Source organism: Callorhinus ursinus, unplaced genomic scaffold (assembly GCF_003265705.2).
Source record: "Callorhinus ursinus isolate GAN/ISIS: 27379988/994484 unplaced genomic scaffold, GSC_fseal_2.0 scaffold15, whole genome shotgun sequence".
NCBI lineage: Eukaryota > Metazoa > Chordata > Mammalia > Carnivora > Otariidae > Callorhinus > Callorhinus ursinus.
In genome coordinates this window covers 12,249,739-12,274,335 of record NW_027397077.1, presented here as the reverse complement: position 1 = coordinate 12,274,335, position 24,597 = coordinate 12,249,739, and the positions used below count along the sequence as shown (strand labels likewise).

Genomic DNA, 24,597 nt, shown 5'->3' with positions numbered 1-24,597 from the left:
TATATACCCAAGAGAAATAAAAATGTTATGTCCACACAGATTTGCATATGAATGTTCTTAGGAGCATTGTTCATAATAGCCAGAACATGGAAACAACCTGAGTGTCCCTCAGCTGATGAGTGGATAGACAAAATGTGGCATATTCATTCAGGGTAGTATTACTCAACAATAAAAAGGAATGAAGTACAGGTAGATACTACAACATGGATGAACCTTGAAACATTATGCTATGTGAGAGAAGCCAATCACAGAGTATGTATATTATAAGATTCCATTTATATAAAATTCCCAGAATAAACAGAAGGTAGATTATTAGTTGCCTAGGGCTGGGGGTAGAGGGTGGAGAATATGGAGAGTGACTTCTGCTGTACTCTTTAAGCAGTTGAATTGTGTGTCATATAAATTATATTTCAGTAAAGCTATTTAAAAAGGCAGCTAATGGAAAACAGTCCCATTACCTATAAAGGAATGAATTTGGAGTGATAGCTTGACTTCTTAATAGCTTCTGTTAGCCAGAAGATGGCTGAGAAAAATATCTCTTAGCCTAGAAGATTACTTTTAATACTGAGCAACAATATTTAAAAAAATGAAGTTGAGATAGTTTTAGACAAAAGTTGAGTTTGCCACCAACAAAGTCCTACTAAAAGAAATTTAAATGTTTCTTTTTAGGCAAAAGGAGATTCCTGACAATATCTGAGATTCAGGAATGAATAACAAACAAAGCTTGTGACAAATGTGGGGGTAAATCTAAACAAACATGGACTGTAAAAAAGTAATGATGAGCTAAAAACAAAACAGGGAAGAAATGAAATACATGACAATAATGTGTATGTCAAGGGGATGGTGGCTGAACTTGAAGTGTCTCAAGATCCTTCTATTATTCAGAAAGAATGTAAGCATAGATTGACTTTAGACTTAGGTAAATTGAAAATGTAAGCATGCTATACTTTCTAGGGTAGTAACCTAAAGATTAGAAATGAATGAAATAAACATAAAATAAATATAAATAAAGGTATAACTTTTAAATGAGTAGAGGCAAAAAAATAGAATAGGAAAAAAAGGCATTCAATAGGCAAGAAGGAAAAGAGAAAAATAGAAATGGCAGTATATTTAGAAAGCACAAGGGAAGATGGTTGAAATAGAATCACATATATCTGTAATGATAATAAATGCTCCATTTAATTTTATCAGACAGGATAAAAGAATCTAGGTATATGCTATTTACAAGAGACATCTACAATGTAAAGTTAATGATACATTGAAAGGGAAAAAAGACACACCAGCCAAATATTAACTGTGAGAAAGCTGTCATAGACTTTATGGCAAGGAAACCATTTTCAAGCCAATAAATATAGACTATTGCACTCAATAATTTTTGGATACAAATTCTTTTCTAGCACACAGTACACAAAGTACATTTATGATAACTGATCACATGCTCTGTCATAAAGCAAGACACCAATTTCAAATGATTAGTATCAAACAGGCCTTATTCTCTAGTCACAAAGCAAACAAGCAAGAAAAAACACAAAGATAGCTAGGAAACATCCATGTATTTGTAGAGTAAAAAGCATACTTCTAAATTATTTGTGAGTTGAGGAATAGATAATAATGGAAATCAGAAAATGTTTACGATGGGACGGTAATGTCAATACTACATATCAAACTAGTGGCATCAAGCTAAAATGATACTGACAGGGAAATTTATAGTCTTAAGACATATATATGGAAAGAAAAAAGAGTGAAAATTAGTGAGATAAGTATCCAAGTTACAAAGTTAGGAAAAGAAAATAGAATAAACCCAAAGAAAGTAGTAGGAAGGAGATAATTTAAAAAAATAAGAGCACAAATTAATGAAATAGAAAATAAGAATGTTTGGGACACCGGAAGAAAGTAGTAGGAAGGAGATAATTTTAAAAATAAGAGGACAAATTAATGAAATAGAAAATAAGAATGTTTGGGGCACCTGGATGGCTCAGTCTGTTAAGTGTCTGCTTTCGGCTTAGGTCATGATCCCAGGGTCCTGGGATCGAGCCCCACGTCAGGCTCCCTTTGCTCCTCCCCGCTGCTTGTGATCTCTCTCTCTCATGCTCTCTCTCTCTCAAATAAATAAAATCTTAAAAAATAAGAATGTCAGATGATCAACACAGCCAAAATTGGCTCTTTGAAGAGATTATTGAACATGAAATGCCTCTGTTGAGCCTCATCAAGGAAAAGAGAATAAAATTAAAGAATGTTAGGAATGAAATAGAAGACAGCCATAGATGCCATAGGTATTGAAAAATAAATGGGTTTTATGAAAATTTCCTGCTAAGTAAAGGTGAATATTTAGATAAAATGAAAAATTCTTAGGAGAAAAAACTTATCAAAATTGACTGAAATAATTAGAAACACGACTATTCCTATAACCATTAGATAGATGAAGTAAGTAACAGTCTTTGGAGAAAGAAAATGCCAGCTGTAGATGGTTTTACTGGTGATTTCTAATGAATGTTAATGGGAAGAAAATTTTAGTTTTACACAAACCATTTCGGAACACATTAAAAGAGTGAGCACTCCATTTAGAAGGCAAAATTGGTACTAAAACTTGACAAGGACAGCATCAAATGGGAAAATTACAAACCAGTCTTATCCATAAACATAGATGAAAGATCCTGACAAAATATTAGTAAGCTGAATCCAGTAACATATAAAAAATATAATACATCATGACTAAGTGGGGTTTTTCATAGTCGTTAAGGAGAGCTGAGCTTTTTAAAAATCCATTAATGTAATTCATTACAATAACATATTAAAGGTGAAAAGTGTGATAAATCATGAGAAGCAGAAAAAATGTTTATTAATATTAAACATTCCTTAATAATTAAAAAAAAACAACTCTTGGCAAAGTTGTAATAAAAGGGAACTTTCTGAAACTTAAGAGTTCCTATAAAAAGCTAAAGCAAACATCAAACTTAATGATGAAACATTGAAATTCTTCCCTTTAAGCCCAGGAACAAGATGAAGGAGCCAGTTTCTTTTAGGCCTCTGTCTTTCTGCATGGCCTCTCCATGTGGCTGATATGGGCTTCTTCACAGTATGATGGTCAGAAGGTGGTTGGACTTCTAACATGGTGGCCAGGTTCCAGCTGGAGGAGGCTAAATGTGCCCGTCCTCCTACAGACAAGGACCAGAACTGACACTTTGGCTGCATTTACTAGTTGAAATTAGTCACAGTTTAGCCCAGGTTCAAGAGGAGGGTAAATAGACTCCATCTCTAGTTTTGAGTACAGCGTGTGTGTACAAGCAGGAAAAACTTGGTGACAGGCATCTTTGGAGATCATCTATCACAACTATCAGGCTGGTAAAAATGTGGAAGTCTGGTGACATGAGATATTGGCAAAGATGTGGAGTGATTGGCATATTTACACACTGCTTGTGACCCTGAAAATGAGTATAACAGCACTGGTAAACATTTTGGTGTTACCTAGTAAAGTTAAAGATGTGCATACTATGTAGTCTGGCAATTTAACTCCTAGATCATTTTTGCTGTGTGTACCACGTGATAAATATAAGAATGTCCAGAATAGCACTTTTTGTTCTAGCAAAAAACCTGGAAACAAACCAAAATGTCTATTAATAGCAGAATGGGCAAATAAATTGTGGTGGAGTCTTACAGTGGAACTCTGTACTTCAGTGAAAATGAATAAATTGTATGTACAATAACATGATTTAATCTTAAGGACGTAAGATTGAGTAGAAAAAAGCAAAGTACAAAAAAAAAAACACAGAACAAATGAAGTTGAAATGCAAAAAGTATATGTAAAAACAAACAAGGAAATGACAAACACACAATTTAGGGTGGTAATTATTTCCGAAGTGGGGGAGGAGATAGAAATGATTGGGACATAGATAATTCTAATGACCTTTTTTTGGTGACTCGAATGATGGATGTTTCTTATATTATTTTTCCTTATACTTTGCATAATTGTATGTTCTTTTGTGTCTTCTCAGTATGTAATATAAACAAAAAACCTTTAATGCTTACTTTTTTTGGTTGGGGGTGAGGTTTCTCTTTTCGTCAAATGATTGCCTTGAATGATCATTTCCACTGTGGAGTAGCAGAGAAGGACCAGGGTATGACTTGGGTTAATTACCTTTATTAGCAACCTGTTGACCTTTCTTAGGATCATGGTGAATAGTCTATGTTGTTTCATGGATGGGGAGTAGGTCTGACTAGGAAGCCTTCATTCCATTGTGAACTTGGTTCTTGGTCGGGTGGAAGGTCAGTTTGCTGACCTTACCTGTTTTCTATACTCTTGGCCACCTTTACAGAGCCTCCCCAGACCCATAAGGACTTCCAAGGCCATCTTTTTAAGCAAACTCATGGCTTGCCTTGTTGGATTAATGATCATTGGCTATTGAAAATTAAGAGAAATCAGCAGTTCTCAAATGTAAAGAGTAGAAACTGTGGCTTCTAATTTCTTGCAATGTTGTTGTTTCACAGATTGATCAACTGAAGCAGGAGCTTTCAAAGAAGGAGTCAGAACTTCTTGCCTTACAAACAAAGCTTGAAACCCTTAGCAATCAAAATTCAGATTGCAAGCAACACATTGAAGTGCTTAAAGAGTCGCTTACTGCCAAAGAACAGAGGGCTGCCATCCTTCAGACCGAGGTAAGGCATTGTTTCACGATTACAGGCAACAGACGTTGAGTCGATAGAAAATATCCTACCTGGACAGCTTTCTTTAGAAGATCCCTTATCCAAACCCTTGGGGCCAGATGTGTTTTGGATATCAGATATTCCAGGGATTTTGGAAAGGTAAGACCCATATCACAGATTGCATAACACTCCCAGTGTGGATGCAGCAATACCCTGTAACAAATACATGACTATTTGTGCAGAAAAAAAATTCCTCACACTAAAGTAGGATAAATAAAGACTGTATAAGTAGCACCCTATTAGTTCATGTCAGGTTGTGCCACCAAAAGAGTTTGTTTCACACTGGAATTTTTTTTTCATTTTCAGAGTTTTTTAGATTTGGGAACCATAAATAAATGGTTGGATCTAGAATGGTATTATCAAAAATCATAAAAAAGTCGGAATGTCATCTACCTTACTTGCTGTGTATCTGTATAGGTCCCTCTCTGTGATTCCAGGGCTTTCTTACTTCCTAAAGAATATCCTCAATTTTCAAGATTCTTTTACCCATTGAAGAAAGTTGATATTGTGAGTTTCTTAAAAGAAATGTTGGTTTATTACTTCTTATTCATACTGAAAAGAAAACCAAATACACGTTACTATCCTATTTCCTTGCTTTTCCTCATTGGATTATATCTTTGAGTGTGCCAAGAAAGGCAAAACACAAACTAGTTATGTAAGTAAAACAGTTGCCAGAAAATAAATTATTGCATGTGGACAATAGCAAAGAATGTGGTGAATCTCCCTCATTTTTTGTTTTGAGGTAGTATGTTATGTGGGCTACTGTAGGAGAAAGCAGTCTAGTTGAGTTACATGTTTTCTCTTGTGCTCTTTAAGCCATGTCTTTGTATATGTTTTTGGGTCTGTGGGGAGGTTTAGATTTTCCTTGGAGTTAATGGGACCATTGAGTAGGCCTATGCCCTCAGTCAAGGTGCAGCAGAGTGTCCAGAGGTGAAAGGAAACAACTTCCAGATTGGATGGATCTTGGCATGAATGTGACTCAGCCCCTATGCACCTGACACTGCCTCATAGGCAGTTATTAGATCACTGCAAACCAAAATGATCACTTTGGCCTTGATGTAGATATCTCAAATTTAAGAAATATCATGTTCCGTTCTGTCTAGTTTCATTGTGAATTTGGAAGCATGAATATTTTATTTTGCACAGCAAAAATTTGAACTATGCCATAAATTGGATGACAGCTTGTATCTCTTTTGAAGAGGCTGCAGTGAATAGTATGTAGAACAGTGCTAATACTGTAGCCACTAGCCACATATGGCCAATCAAATTTAACTAAAATTCGTAAAATTTAAAGTGTAGTTTCTTAGTCACACTAGCCATATTTCAAGTATTTAATAGTCACATGTGGCTAGTGACTAGTGTATGAGAAAGCAAGCTATAGAACATTTCTGCTATCTAGCACTTGTCTAAATAGAGATTAAAAACTATGGCTTATGGGACAAATCCTGCTTACTGCCAGTCTTTATAAATAAAGTTTTATTAGAAGACAGCCACACCCTGTCATCTATGTATTGTATTTGGCTGCTTTTGGGCAGCAGCAGCAGAATTTAATAGCAATAGAGACCATCTGGCCCTTAAAGCTGAAAATATTTACTCTCTGGCCCTTTACAGAGAACGTTTGCCAAGCCATGGCATTGTGATTTTGTGGGAAGAGGGTTGCATGGGAATTGAAATGTCCTCTCTCTAGCAGTCGTACTCTGAACAGGGCCAGATAGTTTGCTGACCCCTGTTGTAGAACAAGGTTTAAGTTTATTTTCACAGTGGTTATTCACAACACACGGTTGTCTTGGGTTGGCAATAATACCCGCACTACTAATAAAGTTAGTGTAATTCTGTTGCTGTGTATTAGGTAGAAGGAAATTTGAGAAGCAGGGCAATCTGCTGTGCTATTGCTTGAACCGGGAATGGGGCTTCTTGATGGTTCCTTTCTAGCAAGCAAGAAAGAAAAGTCAGCTCAAAAAAGCTTATTACCTTCCTCTCATTACCTTATGCTGATGAGTGCTGTATCCCCCGGCCTCTTTCCCTTTCCTTATACTCTCCCCTGTATTTTACTCTTCTCAAATTAATGTAGTCCAAATCAGACCTATACATTTTTCATGAAAAAGACAGTGGTAGCATTATGTGGATAGCTTCCATCCCATGTTCAATAATTAAAATGACCCAATAAAGAGACGGTGCTTTGAAGTAGAAAAAATTATTCTGCATGTGCAGAGAAAGTGAGATGATTTTCTAGTTTCCTGCTTTGAAGTTGGGAGTGGGAAAATAATGATTTTATCAGCTGGAAACATCCAAGGCAATTTCTTTTGCCTTTTTTTCTTCTTTTAAAATCTTTGTAAATGGAAATGGAGAATGTTACCTAATGATGTCCATCTCTTAGGGGAAGCAATTGAGGCTGAAATTAGCTCTAATTGTTGGATCATAAGCAAAGGATTTTTGGCAGTAGGGTAAAGTACATTAAAGTGATTTTCCCACTTCTTCGAGAAACAGACAGAACTACGAGTCTCCCTACCTAACATGTGGTGGGTTAGTGGGTGAGTCAGTGAATGAGATATGTTATGTTTTGTCATGCCCTACAGTGAAAGACCTGAGTTTACACTCATATGAAAGATATGGTGCTCATTCTTGGAGGAGGTTATAAGTGATAGGTCCTTCCAATTAGATTCCTGAGTCATTCCTGAAAGCTCTTGCCAAAACAGGAGGGCCATCCCTAGAGTGGGAAGAGCATGTTGGTTTATCTGGAAAATCTGTACCATCAACTGGGTTTTGGCTACTCTTAGAAAAGGGTATAAAGGACAGATGCCACTGGCTTAAAGTTTCATCTGTGCAAGGAAAGCTTTTGCTACCAGGAGATTTGCATTTAGGAGGTAGTGGGATGAAGGGTGGGACGAGGGGTGGGAGGCAAGTTGTCTGGGTTTGTGGCTATGTGGCTTGGCTCCTGGATTGGTTTGTTTTAACTTGTACAAATGCCCAGATGCTTTTTGACATGTGTGCAATAAATCAATGGAATAATAATTACACATACACAGAGATAAACCACATAGCTCTTAACATAACATTTTACTTTTTAAAATAACTTCAAAGGATCCCAAGGCCAAGTTTCTTATTTTGCTACTTCCTTGATGTTTTCTACGTACCAACTTACCCCATCCACCAACACATTAATTCCATGGCAATAGAGATAATCATGAATTGGCTTTTTTAGCATCTTGATTTTTCTGGATTTCAATGAATAATTACCAACATATCCAGAAATTAGGAAGATGAAAGGCCTAGCTATTATTCTATGATCTGAAGTAAAATGTATGAAGAACATAGCATTTGGAGGTGGGAGATGTATGGACATGCCTTTGCCTCCCCATTTCGTAACTGCAGTATGAATAAGACTTAAACCTGTCTGAGCCTCCATGTCTCGATCTATGAAATGTCTGTCACTTTGCCAGCCTGATGCATCTATGTGAAAAGTGTTTTGACTCTAGGAAGGGGTTCTAGTTGTAAATTGTGCTATCATCATTGCTGTTGTTATTATTACTTTTGTATATCAGGGATGTTTGGGGGAATCCTCTACCTCACTTCTTTTCTTATCATGCATTCTGTGCGTTATGCCTCTGTGGGTCTCCTTTGAACTTGTGTGTCTGCATTTACCAAGCCAAGAGTTTTATATTTTAATTGAGTTAGTTTTTTATGTCTTAGAATGATACAGAGAAACGAAGAAAATGTGGAAGTGTCATCTATTTTGTTCTGTCCCCATATTAAGAGACTTCCTTCAGTTTTCTGGCAGGTCCACTTTTCCCCAGCCCAGCGTGATTTCCAAACTGCCCGGCATGGCAACTCTTTTGCATGTTTTCTGGAAGATGTGTTATATGATAGTGGCATATAATGCTTGCTTTTATACTCATTTCTGTTCCAAATAGATCTGGTAAGAGTTCTACTTGTTTAAAAATAAACACTTTAGAACCTATTAACAAATATGTAGGGGTTTGTGTTCATAACGGCAAGGGGCAACATATGTAGGTTAGGTTAGTCACAGCTCCATAGCAAAGGTCCATAACATTTTTGTTTTTATTTTTTAAAGATTTATTTATTTGAGATAGAGAGAGTGAGAGAGTGGGGAGGGTGGGAGGAGCAGAGGGAAAGAATCTCAAGCAGACTCCCCACTGAATGTGGAGCTGATGTGGGGTTTGATCTCATGACCCTGAGATCATGACCTGACCCAAAATCAGGAGTTGGACCTTTAACTGACTCAGCTACTGAAGCGTTCCTTGTTTTTGTTTATAAAATGTAAGCAGTATAAAAGAGAATTCATGCAGTCTATAGGCTCACTCATTAGAAAAATTTACCTTGGCACACATACATTTATAGTCACTTGCAATCATGTATATAATTTTAGGCAGTTTACAGATGCTCTGAAGCATTTCCAAGAATTTGACATTGAAGATCCCTGCCCTGTAGGTTTCATGCATTTTTTCATTCAACACATAATTTTTGCATGACAACTATTGCTGGATATGATACCTGCCTTTATCTAGCCAACACTTCATTGGGTATATGGATATATGATAGAGAACTAACTGATTTATAGTACCATGAATGCTCAGTGATTTCATTATCACTGGTTGACAATAATTCCACATAAAATCTTAATTGGACTTTGTCTTCCTTCTATTGTTTAAAAGCAGATAAGTAAAGGAGGGAAAGAAGATAAAAAGAAATACATGTTTAGTTCCTTTGAAGATAAAGCATGCAAGCTGTATGAAATGTCCATTTATATCTCATAATTGAAGGCTAATGTTGCTAAGGTGATTACTATGATAATGTTAAGATTTTATGTTTTGAATAAAGGTGGTCCTTTTTGAATCCACATTCAAGCAACTTGGCTTTCCTTGAGAAAGGGAATGGTATTTATGGGGTTACAGACACTCTGCTGGATTATTTTACAAGTTACTGCATCTACTTAGAAATGCTTCAATCTGCTGTACTTCAGACAGACTCTTCCCTCAACTTGTCTAAATGAATGAGGTGTCATTTGATAATATTTTATTGAGCATCTATCATATGCAAGGTCCTGAACAAGGTGGGGCCCATAATCTCATGAGCTCTTGGTCTTGGACTTCTTAATTTAATTCTCTTGCCCAAATGTCTACTGAGTGTCTTGTGGCTGCTATATTGAGTTTCAGGAGATACAGCTAAATGTTTCCCATGTGATACTTTATCTTAAACTTGACTCACAACTTGTGAAGCTGGTATTATTAACCCCATTTTCAAGATGAGGAGATAGAGTCTCAGAACTTGTTTATGGTCATACAATGGTGAGTCACAGGGCCCTGGATTGCAAAACCTGAGCTCTTAACCAGAAATCTAGTGCTTTCCTTAAGGGCTCCCATGGACTGAGTGTTTTTTTTGTGTGTGTCAAGGAGATGACATACATTGTCTCATTTAATCTTCATGGCAAAGTTTATGGCAAGTTTTATAATCCTATCTTAACAGGTGAGTTCACTGCTGTTTGGTGCTTATTAGGTAAAACCCGGTATTGGCTATGAAGAGTTAAGAATGAATACTTCTGGGCACCTGGGTGGCTCAGTTGGTTAAGCGATTGCCTTTGGCTCAGGTCATAATCCTGGAGTCCCGGGATCGAGTCCCACAATGGGCTCCCTGCTCAGCAGGGAGTCTACTTCTCCCTCTGACCCTCTTCCCTCTCATGCTCTCTGTCTCTCATTCTCTCTCTCTCTCAAATAAATAAATAAAATCTTTAAAAAAAAAGAATGAATATGTCTGTGACTTAAATCCTCCTAGTGTCACTATGGCTATAATAACCGCTACATATTGGCTATAATAATGAAGGATATTGCCCAAACTCTTGGGAGGGAACAATTTTTTCATGAAGTCTAGAATCCTGGTATATTAAGAAGAATTTATTATATAATATTTACTTTTTATTTCTTTAAAGATGTTTATGATTATATGTACATACCTATCCTTATGCATGCATGCATACTTTATTAAAAAAAAAAGCAAAAGAATGGACAACAGTACCTTACTATATTTTCTCTTTGTGTTGGAAACTCAGATGATCTTTAAACTGTCTATGATATACACATGTTGTACATTTGCAAGGTAAAAAATTAAGTGCATTTTAACAGAAGGGGTGATGATCATTTCTTCAGGGAGATTGTTTCCTCAGCAAGGTGCTGCTGGTGGAGTAGGAGGAGGTGTTTTCTGGGCCCATGGCGGCATTTTTGGTCAGTGAGTCATGGATGTTTCAGTGTGATAACACCCCAACCAGAAAGCAGACTTGGGCTGTCAGTTTTCAAAGTGGATCATAAAACCAAGCTTTTGACAATGAAAATATTGTTACATGGAGAAAAGAACACAGCTTACGACTCTTTGTTTCTTGGTTTTCTTCACTGAGGTGGGCCTTCTGCCTCATTTCTTGACGAGGCCCAGACTCTTGGGTATACAGGTCACTGTGACAAGGAATTGGGAATGCTTTGTGACCTCCAGGGACCTTGGGACTAGATGCATTCATACAGGGCTTTGAAAACTATTCCAGATACTTAAGGAACCACTCTTTCTTCTGAACTCACACGTTTTGAGCAAAGGAGTGTTTTGTTTTTTTTTTTAAGTGGGTAGAAATAATATTTGCCACAGTATATAAGGTGGGATTTACAATCAGTGCTCCTTTACTTTGTTTTTACTTTTTTAAAATTTAAATTCTATTTAATTAACATATAGTATAATATTAGTTTCAGAGGTAGAATTTAGTGATTCCTCAGTTGCATATAACACTGAGTGCTCATTCCATCAAGTGCCCTTCTTAATGCCCAACACTCAGTGCTCCTTTACTTTTAACAGTTTTCCTTCTGCCTCCTGCTGTGGTTGACTGGCAAGCAGTGAAGTCCTTTTTAATCACTTCTGTCCAGGCCTCAAAGGATATTTGAAATGACCTTTTTGAGATAGACTTTTGTTTAATAAACATCATCATCATGGCATTTAAAAGTGAGGTGTTTCTTCTAAAAAGTCAGTAGCATATGACAAAACCAGTTTTTAGGACTGTCAGATTACCCCAGTGCTGTGTTAGGGTGCATTGTTTCACTTTCAAGACTTGCAAGGAATGTGTTTAAAATTAATAAATTAAGGGATTTGGTGAAAAAAATATACAAAAGAAAATCCTGGTGTCACTTATATTTTTCCATTCTAATCCTGTTGTTGGCTTCACATTTTAAAATGTTTTTATTTGACTGGGAAAGGCATCATTTGAAATTTTTATTGATAACACTCTTAACTGCAAGAAAAAGACATAAACTTGCAAAGCTGTAACTATCATGGTGGCCACAATTGGGAGGTCTGCAAAATGGTTTATTACCAGTTGAAAAAAAGCTGTTGGGAACCACAGTTGTTATAGGGGTCACCACCTCTGTTACATGCATTTTATTTTTTCCCTTTTCATTTTGAGGGTATTTATGATGGCAGTGCCAAACTACACACTTTTCCCTCCCCTAATGTCTGTGGGCTTTGTTTTGATTCTCTCTTTATTAATGATGTGAAAACTTTGGGGTTATATAAAAATGAGCCAGGGTCAGGCTTTGCGGGCCCCAGAATGCTGAAAATGTCCTTGTATCTAGCTAGTGAAGACATTGTTTAAAGGGGCCACATTTTACTTCCTAAGATTTTTAGCTGTTTTGCAGATTTTAGATATCCGGGTGAAATGTGCAAGGCAGCCTCATACTCTTGCTTTCTTAAGGTAAAACATAAAAGACCTGTGGTGGAGGAATTAAAATGTGTTATGGTTGTTGGCCGCCGTTCCATAGCAATTTCTGGCCTATTAAAGGATGATGCAGGTAGCTGCAGACATTATTTCATTCCATAGGTCAAGAGCCTAGTACTTCTGTTGTTGTTACTGTTGTTCAGGCTTTCAGAGAATGCCTTATTTAACACCTTGTTAGTATAAAATTGCTTTTGACTTTATAAACACAGGTGTTCAGTTTGAATCTTAATGAACTGTGAAATAGGTAGATGTCTAAAAGGAAATTCTATAAATTGTGAACATGGCTCTGTCAGCACGCTAAATGGATTAGGAAAATTCACTGTCTGCCTTGTAACTGAACACCAATGTGATGCGTGGGCATGAATCAGTCCTGAAAAGCCAATAACATGGAGGGAAACGTAGAGCCTAGGAGATGTTGACTGTGCGGGTTCCCCTTACCACAAATGAATGTTGATGCAGAAGGCTCTGAAATCAGAATGGCTATTCAGAGGATGGCCAAGAAGGGGTATATATGAGCAGACAACACAGAATTTATAGAGTAAAACCACAAACACCTTATTTTCCATTGTACTAAAATAATGATATTTTACAATACTCATTTTGTATGTAATTCTGCTTTCAATTTTATATTGTTACTGCAGCTCAAATCTCATTATAAGTGTTCCAACAAAAATTCCTTTTTAATCAAAAACTTTCCAATCCTTAGCCCATTGTCAGTTTATTTTGAGCAACTTATTTTTCTTGTGAAACAAAAGAATTTGGCTCTTCTTTTTGAGTTCATTGGGATGTTATTTGACCTGTGTGGCTAAACATGTAATTGAGATAACTGAATCATTTTAATTTCTACATTAGATCCCTTCATAATCTGCGTCTGTTATTTTGGAATGTAGAGATATGGAGTCAGAGCCCTTTATATTCTTTGAAACAAAAGAAATAGATCATTAATACTTTTGTTTGGTTATATTTTTGTTTGAAAAAGGCATTGTCTATACTATATTAAGCTGCAACTGGAAGTGACTATATCCAATTAACCAATTGTCTATGGGAAAGTACATGTCCTCTGGTAAGTGTTGCTTGTTGGTGAATGGTTTGTAGGAAAAAAAGAATGTATTTCTGTCATGTCTGTGGGAAGCTGACTTGCCAGTTTAAAAAGGAGATGACAGAATTTAGGAGGAGGGAAATTCAACAAAACTCTCACTGACCTCCAAGCTCACATTCTTTCTCTCTCTCTCTCTCTCTTTTTTTTTTTTTTTTTGGTATGACTTTTATGGAAAACAGAATTTATTAACTACTTCCATTCATTTTTTTTCCTTTTGAGGGCACCATTTAGAAATAACCAGTTTACATTATGATTATGTTCTCCTGACACTGGACCCACATTTGTAACACTTGCCTCTATTCCTCTGGAAAAGGCTAACATTTACTGTGGTTGGGTTTCTTTATGTGTATATTTACATATCAAACCAAAATGTAAAGAGTGAAGTTAAATTTCAGGGCTTCTGCAAGAATCTTTTTCCTATTTTCATATGAACTTTATTCTTTTTAAAATTAAATACAGAGATTTATTCCATACAGACATAGACTTTCCCCCTCTTGTTTTATTTAAAAAAAGGAGAGAAAGAGAATACAACTTGAGGTAAAAAGTTGTGTAGTTGAGGATCACTTTAACCATAGAAGTTTGTTTTTATTGCAAGCATTTCTGTCTTGAAATGTATGAAATTTATTTTCTTGCAATTATTTTGTATTTTGTTTTCTTATTTTCATATGTAGTGATTTCTTAAATCCTTATGATTATAACAGAATGATGATAAAATACTATTTGGCAGTTGTTAATTTGAAACTGGACAGATCCTAAGTTCTGTCATTAAGACCTTGCCAAATGTGAAGGAAAAGAGAAGATCTAACTCCTCATTTACTGAGTGTGACTCCTTAGCCTAGTGCCAGCAAATCTGGGTGTCTGCTCTCTCCATAGTGATGACCACCTTTGACAGCTTTTCTGAGGGCAGTAGAGGAAGAGGGGAAAGGCATGACTTGGAGAACAGCTCGGGACTGCCGGAGCTCTAGAGCTTAGGATTTGTCAACTCTTCAACCTTATTCCCATCCAAAATCAAAGTGTGCATTTGTGGAAAAATATACATGAATTTTTAAGATTTAATTTGGAAAAAATTAATCATTTGCACCTTGCTGTGCCTGCATGTATGTGTGTGTGTCTGTGTGTGTAAAAGAGAAAGAGACAGAGCACTAAGATGTGAAATTTAGGTGTACAGTATCATTTTGGTAACCTTCTTAGTTGGATCTCCAGTAGGTTATTTACAAAGTACCTACTGGATTTTAGGCATAGTGCTAGGTGCCAGGAATACAGAAGTAAATAAGAGATAAGTGTTGCCAACATTATCACCCATAATGTGATTATTGAAAAAATTTTAAGATTATTTGTAGTTCCTTTTGTCCTTGAGCATTCACTAGGGTTGATTCATGAAAGATTCAATTTAGTGAATTGTTGGTTGCTTGACAGAACCCATAAAGACCGTGGGCATACAATAGGGCCTCTGAGTAAGTCTGTGAAAGTACCTAACCAAAAGGAGAAATTGTTTTAATGCTTAGAGGTTTTTTTCATTTACAAATCCTTAAATTTTCAAGGGTCACATTGTCGGTTAACGTCTCTTGATATAGATTGTGTGGGACACAAAAATATAATCTTATTCCTCAGGAACATTGTGGCCTAGCTGGGGTTCTCATTACTGTGCTGCACTTAAGTATTTATTTTATTCCTTTATTAACCTAATATTTATATAGAAGGAAAACTTCATCGCAGTATAAGCTTCTTACAGGAAAGGACCTTTTGCTTTTTTTTTTACTGGGGTATATAAGCTCTGAGAGCAGTGCCTAGCATAATATAGGAATGCCAAAAATGTTTGTTGGATCCATTGTTGCTCTCCTATATCATTGGAGGTATAGTGAGAAGATTAGATGAGATACTACATCACACTAGCAATGAAAGTATCCAGTCTCAGATGATGCTTTGATATTAGTAGTAGGAGAAAACACTGATTAACTCCTCTATAACTTAGGTATGGGGAAAACTTTCCTAACTATGAGTCAATATCTGACAGCATAATGTATAAGATTGATAAATTTGATGACACAAGGTAAAGAATTTTTGCTTGGCAAAAAAGTATCAGGCAGGGTAAAAGACAGATAACAACTTGGGCTACATACATGCAAGCTGTGCTACAAATAAACGGTTCATATCCTTAATAAATAAGGTTTTTTAAAAATAGTGAACTGAAGAACCAACAACCCTATAGAATAATGGGCCTGATAGGTAGAGGGTACACAGAAAAATAAATGTAAATGGTGCTTAATTTATGATGCTCAACCTGACACAGGATGAGAGAAGTGCATATTAAATCTACATTGAAAAATAATTTTCACTTATTAGAATGGCAAAAATCCAAAGACTTGAAATGTACTCTATTTATTGGTAATACCGTGGGAGTAACTAGCTCTCTAATAACAGTGTGGTAAAAATGCAAATTGATATATCCCCTTTCAGAGGAGAATTTGGCAACATCTAGCAAATTACACACGTTTACCTTTGACTGCAATCCCAGTTCTTCCCAGAATCTCTAGATCCCAAAGATACACTGGCAGAAATACAAAATATCAGAGACTGTTCACTGCAATACTATTTGTAATAGCAAAAGACTGGGAACCACCAAGATGACTACCAGGAGGGGATTGATTGAATAAGTCATTGTGATCCACAAAATGGATTACTTGTAGCTGTGTAAGAGATGAAGAATATCTCTATATACTGATATGGAGTGACCTCTAGAATATATTGTTAAATGGAAAAAAAAAGAAGGTGGTAAAAAGTGCAGAGGGTATGCTACTGTTTACCTAAGAGATTAAGGGAATGCAAATATATATAATATTATTTGTTTCACAGTAGAATGAGTGGACAGGGAGAGAACCCAGACTTCTTTGAATATATTTTGTCTTATAGATTTGACTTTGGAGCCATGTAAATACATAATTACAAAGCAAAATTGAATCTAAAAAGGTAATCCCTAAAAAGTTCAAAGGAAAATGAAACCAACAAACCTATCTATGTGTCTGAGTAGCAGTATAACCACAGAGGAGAGCATCTGTTCCAAGTGGCTTTAAAACACAGTACTTTGATCAATCAGAGAAAGACATGTATCATATGACCTCACTGATATGAGGAATTCTTAGTCTCAGGAACAAACTGAGGGTTGCTGGAGTGGTGGGGGGTGGGAGGGATGGGGTGGCTGGGTGATAGACATTGGGGAGGGTATGTGCTACGGTGAGCGCTGTGAATTGTATAAGACTGTTGAATCACAGATCTGTACTTCTGAAACAAATAACGCAACATATTTTAAGAAAAAAGAAAAAGAAGAAGATAGCAGGAGAGGAAGAATGAAGGGGAGTAAGTCAGAGGGGGAGACGAACCAGGAGAGATGATGGACTCTGAAAAACAAACTGAGGTTTCTAGAGGGGAGGAGGGTAGGGGGATGGGTTAGCCTGGTGATGGGTATTAAAGAGGGCACATTCTGCATGGAGCACTGGGTGTTATGAACAAACAATGAATCATGGAACACTACACCAAAACAAATGATGTAATATATGGTGATTAACATAACAATAAAAAATTAGAAAAAAAAACCCAACACAGTACTTTGAGTGTACATCTCTCATGGTATACGGTCCGGGACAAACAAAAAATATTCAAAGAATCTTAAACCTTTTTCAGTAATTATATTATTGATGGTAATGTGGGTATTATTATTCTAAGGCAGGTGTGTGTGAAAACTGAGATAAAACAAAGGAGTGTTTCTGTTTGTGTCACTAAGAGCTTAGGAGAAAAGAAATACAGTGCAAGATTGATGAAGTTAAGAAAAGATATGGCTGTCGTCTTAGTTTGTTTCCTTTTTAACAACATATAGACTTATATAGATAAATGTTTTATATTTATATTGTAGCGATGACTCTGTAAAGCCCTAGAAACAAGGACCAATCTGGTAGCAATGAACATTCCTACTGTCAGATTTACTGTTTTCCCATGAAAAGCCTTTGTAGAAATGGAAAAGTCTATGTCTGGGGCAGGGGATGTTGCCTAGAACATCTTGTCATGCCAGAAAGTGGGGAAGCTATCAAAGACAGGCCATGTCAGAAAGACTCAGGAACGAATAAAAAAAGTGTACTCACTGGACAAAGAATTTGAACATCAATAACACATAAAATACTCTTAAATCCATGAGGTCAGAATGATAACTCTTTCAAAAAAAGCTCTTTTGTAGATTCTAGGGAACCAATGTACTATTACTGAAACCGGTAAATAAAGAAAAAGAAATGAGCATTTATTATAACTTTTTTATAAATTGTACCTCAGAGTAGTCAAAAGAGTTAACAAAGAGAAGTTTCTCTATAAAGAAGTATTCCGGGTAATAAATGAAGAATGCTAGACTAATCACCATTTTGCATCCTCTTATGATTTAGTTAGTGGATCCTGGGGATTGAGTTTTTTTGTTTTGTTTTTAAAGATTTTATTTATTTATTTGACAGAGAGAAACACAGAGAGAGAGGGAACACAAGCACGGGGAGTGGGAGAGGGAGAAGCAGGCTTCCTGCTGAGCAGGGAGCACGATGTGGGGCTCAATCCTAGGACCCCAGGATCATGACCTGAGCGGAAGGCAGACGCTTAACGACTGAGCCACCCAGGCACCCCTAGGGATTGAGTTTTAATGGATGTCACATCAAATAGTACATGCCTCCAGATGGAAGTACACTCTATTGCAATTAAAGTCTTGTCAGAAAAATCAAACCTGAATTTTACTGGACAAAGGACGGAGAGGAACTTGGCAAACAGCTCTAAGGGCTGCAGTGGGCAATTTCCCCATCAGGGGAAACCTTGGTAGGACAGATGACTGTTTTTGTTTTAAAACAACAACAAAGGTTTTCAAGGAAAAAGAGAAAGAGGTAGAGAGGGAAACTGTATATCAAAAAAAACTTAAGAGACATATCAACCAATCAGAATGTATGAACCTTGTTTGATCTTGATTCAAATAAGCGAAATGGTAAAATTGTGAGCCACTGGGGGAATTTGTAGGTTAAACTGATGATAGTAAAGAATAATTGGTAAATTTTTCTAAGTATGATGGTGGAATTTTTAAAATTTAATATAAAATTCTTATCTTTTAAAAATACATACTAAAGGGACTCCTGGGTGGCTCAGTCTGTTAAACGTCTGCCTTTGGCTCAGGTCTTGATCTCAGGGTCCTGGGGTTGAGCCCTGCATAGGGCTCCCTGCTCAGGGAGAAGCCTGCTTCTCCCTCTCCCCTTGCTTGTGCTTGTGCGCTCTCTCTCTCTGTCAAATAAATAAGTAAAATCTTAAAAAAAAAAAAACATACATACTAAGGCATTTACAGATGAAATGATACAATATCTGGTATTTGATTTTAAATAATTAGGGGGCTGGGAAGGGTATGCGGTTGGGGTTCATAGAAGAAACGGGAGTAGTAGCCATGAGTGGATACATGTAAAGTGAGAAATGGGTCATGGAGATTCATTGTGCTATTTTTTGTGTTTTTGTATATGTTTGAAATTTATGTAAGAAAACATTGAAAACAAAATAAAAAATAAATGAGTAGCGGCCTGCATAGGCTCTTTGAATTTCATTCCCAGTGACGTGGTATGCCATAAGATGTCTCCTACCTACCTACCCTGGTACATTATGTCCTTATGTATACAGATGCTTTTTCTTCTAAATTATTCTAAACTTGATGGTGACCCTGAAGATGATTTCATACCTTTTACTGAATCAATGAAAGTACACTTTTTAGAAGGAAAAAGTCTTATTTTAACTTTTTCTAGTTTTTCTAAATCTTTGTTTTTATGAGAAGGTAATTTGGATATAAAAGACCTAGAAAAAAGCACTGGGAAATCTGATAGGGAAGCTGAATCAATTGAGCTTTTTTATGTTGAAGCTTTGGAACTCTTTTTTCAATCTTGCCAGTTCCTATAAGATTGCAGCTGGCTGATGTCAGGGACCTGCTAATGACTCACTCCATTTGGGCAGGGTTCATCCTCGAGAACTTCCCTGGAAATGGTTTGGGTTGCCAGGCACAGACCATGGCCACATGATTCGCGCTTGACATCATTTCTTTTACCCACATTAGTGGGTATCAGTCATCAGAGGATCTAATTTTTATTTCACACTCAGCCTAGAAGTTTAGAAGACTTTATTTTGCCTGCTTGGATTCTTCTATTCATCTTACAATCTCGGTGTTTTCTTATTAGTAAAAACATAAGTCTAGTCCAAGGAATCCTAAATATTTATCTTACATATTTTAGAAAGAAAAAGTATATAAAAAATGAAATACAGTTGGTAAAACCTTGTTAATTTTATTCTTTCTTTGTCCCGGTTTTGAAACTTCTTAAATACTACAAAAGGAGAAGCACATTTATTATGGAGTGAATTGTTAGAGTGTGCGGGTGTGTGTTTTGTAAATTGAGTTTGTCTAAATCCTAGTTCAGAAGAACTAAACCAGCTTTCTCTAGTCTTTCTCTAGAAAGTGAGTTTCAAAGTGATACCACATGTTGGGTGCAATACCATAGAGCTAAGATTGTTATCAAGATATCTTAATGTATTGTAGAGTGAATTTGAGAACATAAAAAAAGAAAAGAATGCTCCTTTATGTAAGATTTGAGAGAGAATTAAGACATGGGTGATTTGAAAATATTTCTTTTGTTCAGTTTTAGAACTTGTATAGATAAGTTCTGGCAAGCTCATTTCCTTTTCCCTTTGCTTTTGGACAAATTTCTCATCTTCTTTCTCCACGTATCTTTAGGTCCTGGCAGAAATCTGTTGCTGTTCATGATTCCTGGATAATGTGGCCTTGAACACTTTCTCTGCTCTCTCTTAGTGTAGTACTTGCCATTGAGTTTCCAGAATTGCTCTTTGACTTGACTGTGATTTTCTTGAGGATGGAGCCATCCTAACTTGTATGTTTTCCTGCTTCTGCAAAATCTAGTTTTGCTCAATTCTCTCTACTGTAGGTGTGGGTTTTATCAAAGAATCTTGACAAGGTTTGGGAAAGTTTCCCAGTCTGGGAAGATATTGTGTTGAGTGACCACTATGAGAAAGTGAATGTAGCTTTGCATTTATTTTCATTTTTATAGTACTTGTCTATAATGTCACTCTTTTAGAGAGAAATTATTACACAAAGTCTTACCCTGGGCATTGCACTATTTCCTAACCGGAAATTTATAATTTAAGTTAGCAACATTTCTAAAGCACCTAGTTCTTATTTTTATTGGCCACTTAATGCTTTATACTGATGATAAACATAATTAAAGTGCTTTTCCCTTAGGTGCTTGCAATTGGTAAAATCAGTAGAATAAAGTTATTAATGCAGTTTGACAGATTTTGCCAACAAGAAGTCTTAGGTATTATTAACCAAAACAATAGTAGGATATCATATTTATTAAACATTTACCAGATGTCGAGCCCATTTGTGATGTCAAATCATCCTCATATTAGTTTTATGAGGTTGGTACTACCTGGTACTTCTGATAGCCTTTTTTATTTTATAAAACTTTTATGTGTATGTAGAGTGGATTTTAATAATTATCTGTAATACATATTGACTCAGAAACGTCAGGGTAGGTTAGATTAAGGACATTGCCTTGTCCTTAGGGTCTCCCTGTGTAGAGACTCAGAACCAAAAATAATATCATGGAATATGTTCAATAATAAGGGCAGAAACAGAGAACTATGAAACACCAGGAATTAACATGTCTGTGGGGGAGGGAGTCAGGACAGGTGTTAATGAAGAGGGGACTTTCAGATGGACCCTGAAGGAGGAGCGGTGTTTACTGTGATGGAAAAGGGGTGATGGAACGGGTGTTTGAAGCAGAAGAAATAGTGCAGAGGATAAAAGTGTGGCCTGTACGTACAAGAAACAGTGAGTAATTCTTTGTGACTGGTGTGTCCTGCTTGCTGTGTGTGTGTGTGTGTGTGTGTGTGTGTGTGTGTGTGTGTAGGAGAAAGAAATAGGGATGGGATGGGTAGATTGGCTGTATAGCATAGGGGTTGAGCTTATCAGTTTTGGGGTCAGAAACAAGACTGCTTTAGAGTTCCAAGTCTGTCTTTGTAGCTCAGTGTCAACTGAAAATTTGCTCATTCATTCATTCAACAGATATTCACTGATGGCTTCTATGAAGCTGACATGACTTTGTGTACTAGAGACAGAGCAGAGAACATAATAGGCAAAAATCCCTGCTATGATGGAGCTTACATTCAAGTGTAAATTTGGGCAATGGTGGTAGAGAAAAGAAACATATATGAAAAGGACCTTTTAACAGTAAATATGCTAGATCAGATAGTGATCCCAGATGGAGGGAGGTACAAGTGTCCAGACCCTCAGTCAGGAGTGAGCTTTGTGTACATAGAACAAAGAGAAACCAGTGAGGCCCAAGTAGAATGCATGAGAGAGTAGAAGGTGAACTTGGATAGATGGCAGACGCCAAGCCAAGGAAGGTCTTGTTGGCCACAGCAAGGAAATAAGATTGGGTTCATAGTGCAATGGGAAGCCACTGGCAGGATTTAAACAAGGTGGTAGGTGGTCTGATTTCCATTCCTAAAAGACCATTCTGGCTTCTGTGTGGGAATGGCCTGAGAGGCCACTGTAAACATCCTGGTAAGGAGTGATGGTAGATCGGGTCCAGTGATGGTGTGGAGGTGGAGAAAAGAGGATGGTTTTGCCATCCATTTTGGAGGGATAGTTGTCAGGATGTGGAGGAATTGGATATGGATGCAGAGATAAAGAGAGAAGGAATTAAGGACAAATTCCAAGATTTGAGGTTGGACTAACTGGATGGGCAAGTCACTTGTCTCCTTGAATCCCAGAGAGGTGTTCCAAGGATTAAATGGGGGTGGGAGAGGTATATGGAATGGTAGATGAGTTCATTAAATATGCTTTGTGCTCTCTCGGAGTGTTTGAACCCAAGGTATAAAGACACAAAGCCCATAGAGTGGCAGAGATGTTGAGCGGGCTAAAGAGAAGGAACTCAGCAGAAGCTGTGAGGCAGCAGAACCCAAAAGCAATCAGAAGCCATGAGGTGGAGAGAAAAGGAGGGTATTGGTAGCAGTAGAAGAAGCAGTGGCAAAGAGATTGAATTACAGGAGCAGTGGGTGTTTTAGCATCACTCCTGAGCCACCCCATCTCCTTGGATATCAAGAAAGGAATTTCCATTCCCCCTAAGACCTAGCCATACTGTTGCTCACCATTTTCTGGCCCTCCTTTTGCTCCCCATGAACTTTTTCTACCTGGAAAAGCCCAGAGTTGTCTACTCTTCCAACCCGATGAGCCAAAATAGTACAACTGCACCTCTTTATTTATGTTGGAAGACACATATTTCTTTTTTAAAGATTTTATTTATTTATTTATAGATTTATTTATTTATGAGAGAGAGAGAGAGAGAGAGAGTGAGCACAGCAGCAGGGGGAGTAGTGCAGAGGCAAGAGGGAGAGAGAAACCCAAGCAGACTCCATGCTGAGTGTGGAGTCCATCGCCGGGCTTGGTTCCAGGACTCTGAGATCACAACCTGAGCCAAAACCAAGAGTCAGTCCCCCAACCGACTAAGCCACACAGGCACACCTATTTATTTATTAGAGAGAGAGAGCAGGGGAAGGGAAGAGGGAAAGGGATAGGCAGAGAATCTCAAGCAGACTCCGAGCCCAGCCGAGAGCCCCATGTGGGGATTGAGTCATGACCCCAACATCATGACCTGAGCCAAATCAAGAGTCGGATGCTTAACCGACTGAGCCATCCAGGTGCCCCACGTATTTCTTACTACAAATGGATTTTTATTTATTTCTAAGTTATAAAGTAATGCAAAAATACATTTGTGTTGTCAATTTTAAAATATAGAATAAATAATGAAAACATAAAATAAATTCCTCTTCTATCTTTCTGGATACACTAAAGTGTGTCCCCTCCCCAGGGGTAACCACCCTTATAATTTAGGGGTATATTCTTCCAAATACTTTTCTAAGTAGTTACATACTTATCATATAGATGATAGATAGATAGATAGATAGATAGATAGATAGATAGATAGATAGATATAGTTATTGTGGGATTTTCCAAACATAAATGAGATCATATCGGATATGAAAAACAATCACTGTGTTTTTTCATTTACTGTTTGAGTTTCTTCTATGTCAGTGCACAGACCTGCCTCACTGTCCATGGCTTCCCATTACTCCGCTGACCATGCTTTTAGTCAATCATTCCCTTATAGATGATCAGTTAGATTGTTTCCAGTGTTTCTGCAATTACAGACTCATTTTTAAGTGATGGGCTGTGATACTATGTGGCCTTTCACCATTTGGGCAAAACCAAAGTAGTCTGGGTGAAGTTCTTTGCCATTAGGTGGCTGTGCAGTGCATCTTGGCCCTGGGTTGTGCTGAGTTGCAGGCAGAGTCGATGGAGCTTGTGTGGGTTGCAAGTCAGGCACATGTGGCAGCAATTTTCTTTGTATTCTGTTGCTGTGGGGGGGAATTAGCACGGGGGTGGGATGGCAGGGTGAGACTCTAATGTTGCAGTTTGCAGCTTTCCTCAAGGAAAGCTCGAAGTAAACTACCCTGTTTATATTAACACCTAGTAAAAGAAAGTATTAACTTTGCTAAAATAATCTTCTAAAGAGACAAGTTTAATGAGAATATCTGAATTAAATTTAATAGTTTTAATTAAACATGCAAAGGATAAATAGTATCTTCAAAGTTCAGCCGTAAGAAGTAATAACTATTTCTTAAGAAGGAAAAATATTTAACTGCATTGCATGCCTGGACGTTTGATCTTTAAAAGTTGGAGCATTCATCTTTTTGAAAATTAATCTAAAAACACGAAGTAACTTAAGTCTTAAGGGCAGTCATAATTTGTATGGTTTCTATAGATAGGTTCGTGGAAGCCAGGATTTTCTTTCTTTCTTTCTTTCTTTCTTTCTTTCTTTCTTTCTTTCTTTCTTTCTTTCTTTCTTTCTTTCTTTCTTTCTTTCTTTCTTTCTTTCTTTCTTCTTTCTTTCTTTCTTTTTCTTTCTTTCTT

At 37.0% G+C, this 24,597-nt stretch overlaps 1 protein-coding gene across 7 annotated transcripts in view; it reads left to right on the top strand.

Moving 5' to 3' along the window:
- The window catches only part of ERC2 (ELKS/RAB6-interacting/CAST family member 2), a 985,383-nt gene that overhangs the window by 333,869 nt on the left and 626,917 nt on the right, over positions 1-24,597 (top strand). For all 7 annotated transcript variants that reach the window (XR_012380904.1, XR_012380905.1, XM_073901383.1 and 4 more), the window contains one exon: positions 4,486-4,653. Coding sequence is in view for 5 of the 7 variants with exons in the window: in XM_073901383.1 (XP_073757484.1) it covers positions 4,486-4,653 (168 nt within the window). In the remaining 2 variants the exon portion in view is untranslated. The remainder of the gene's footprint in view (positions 1-4,485; positions 4,654-24,597) is intronic.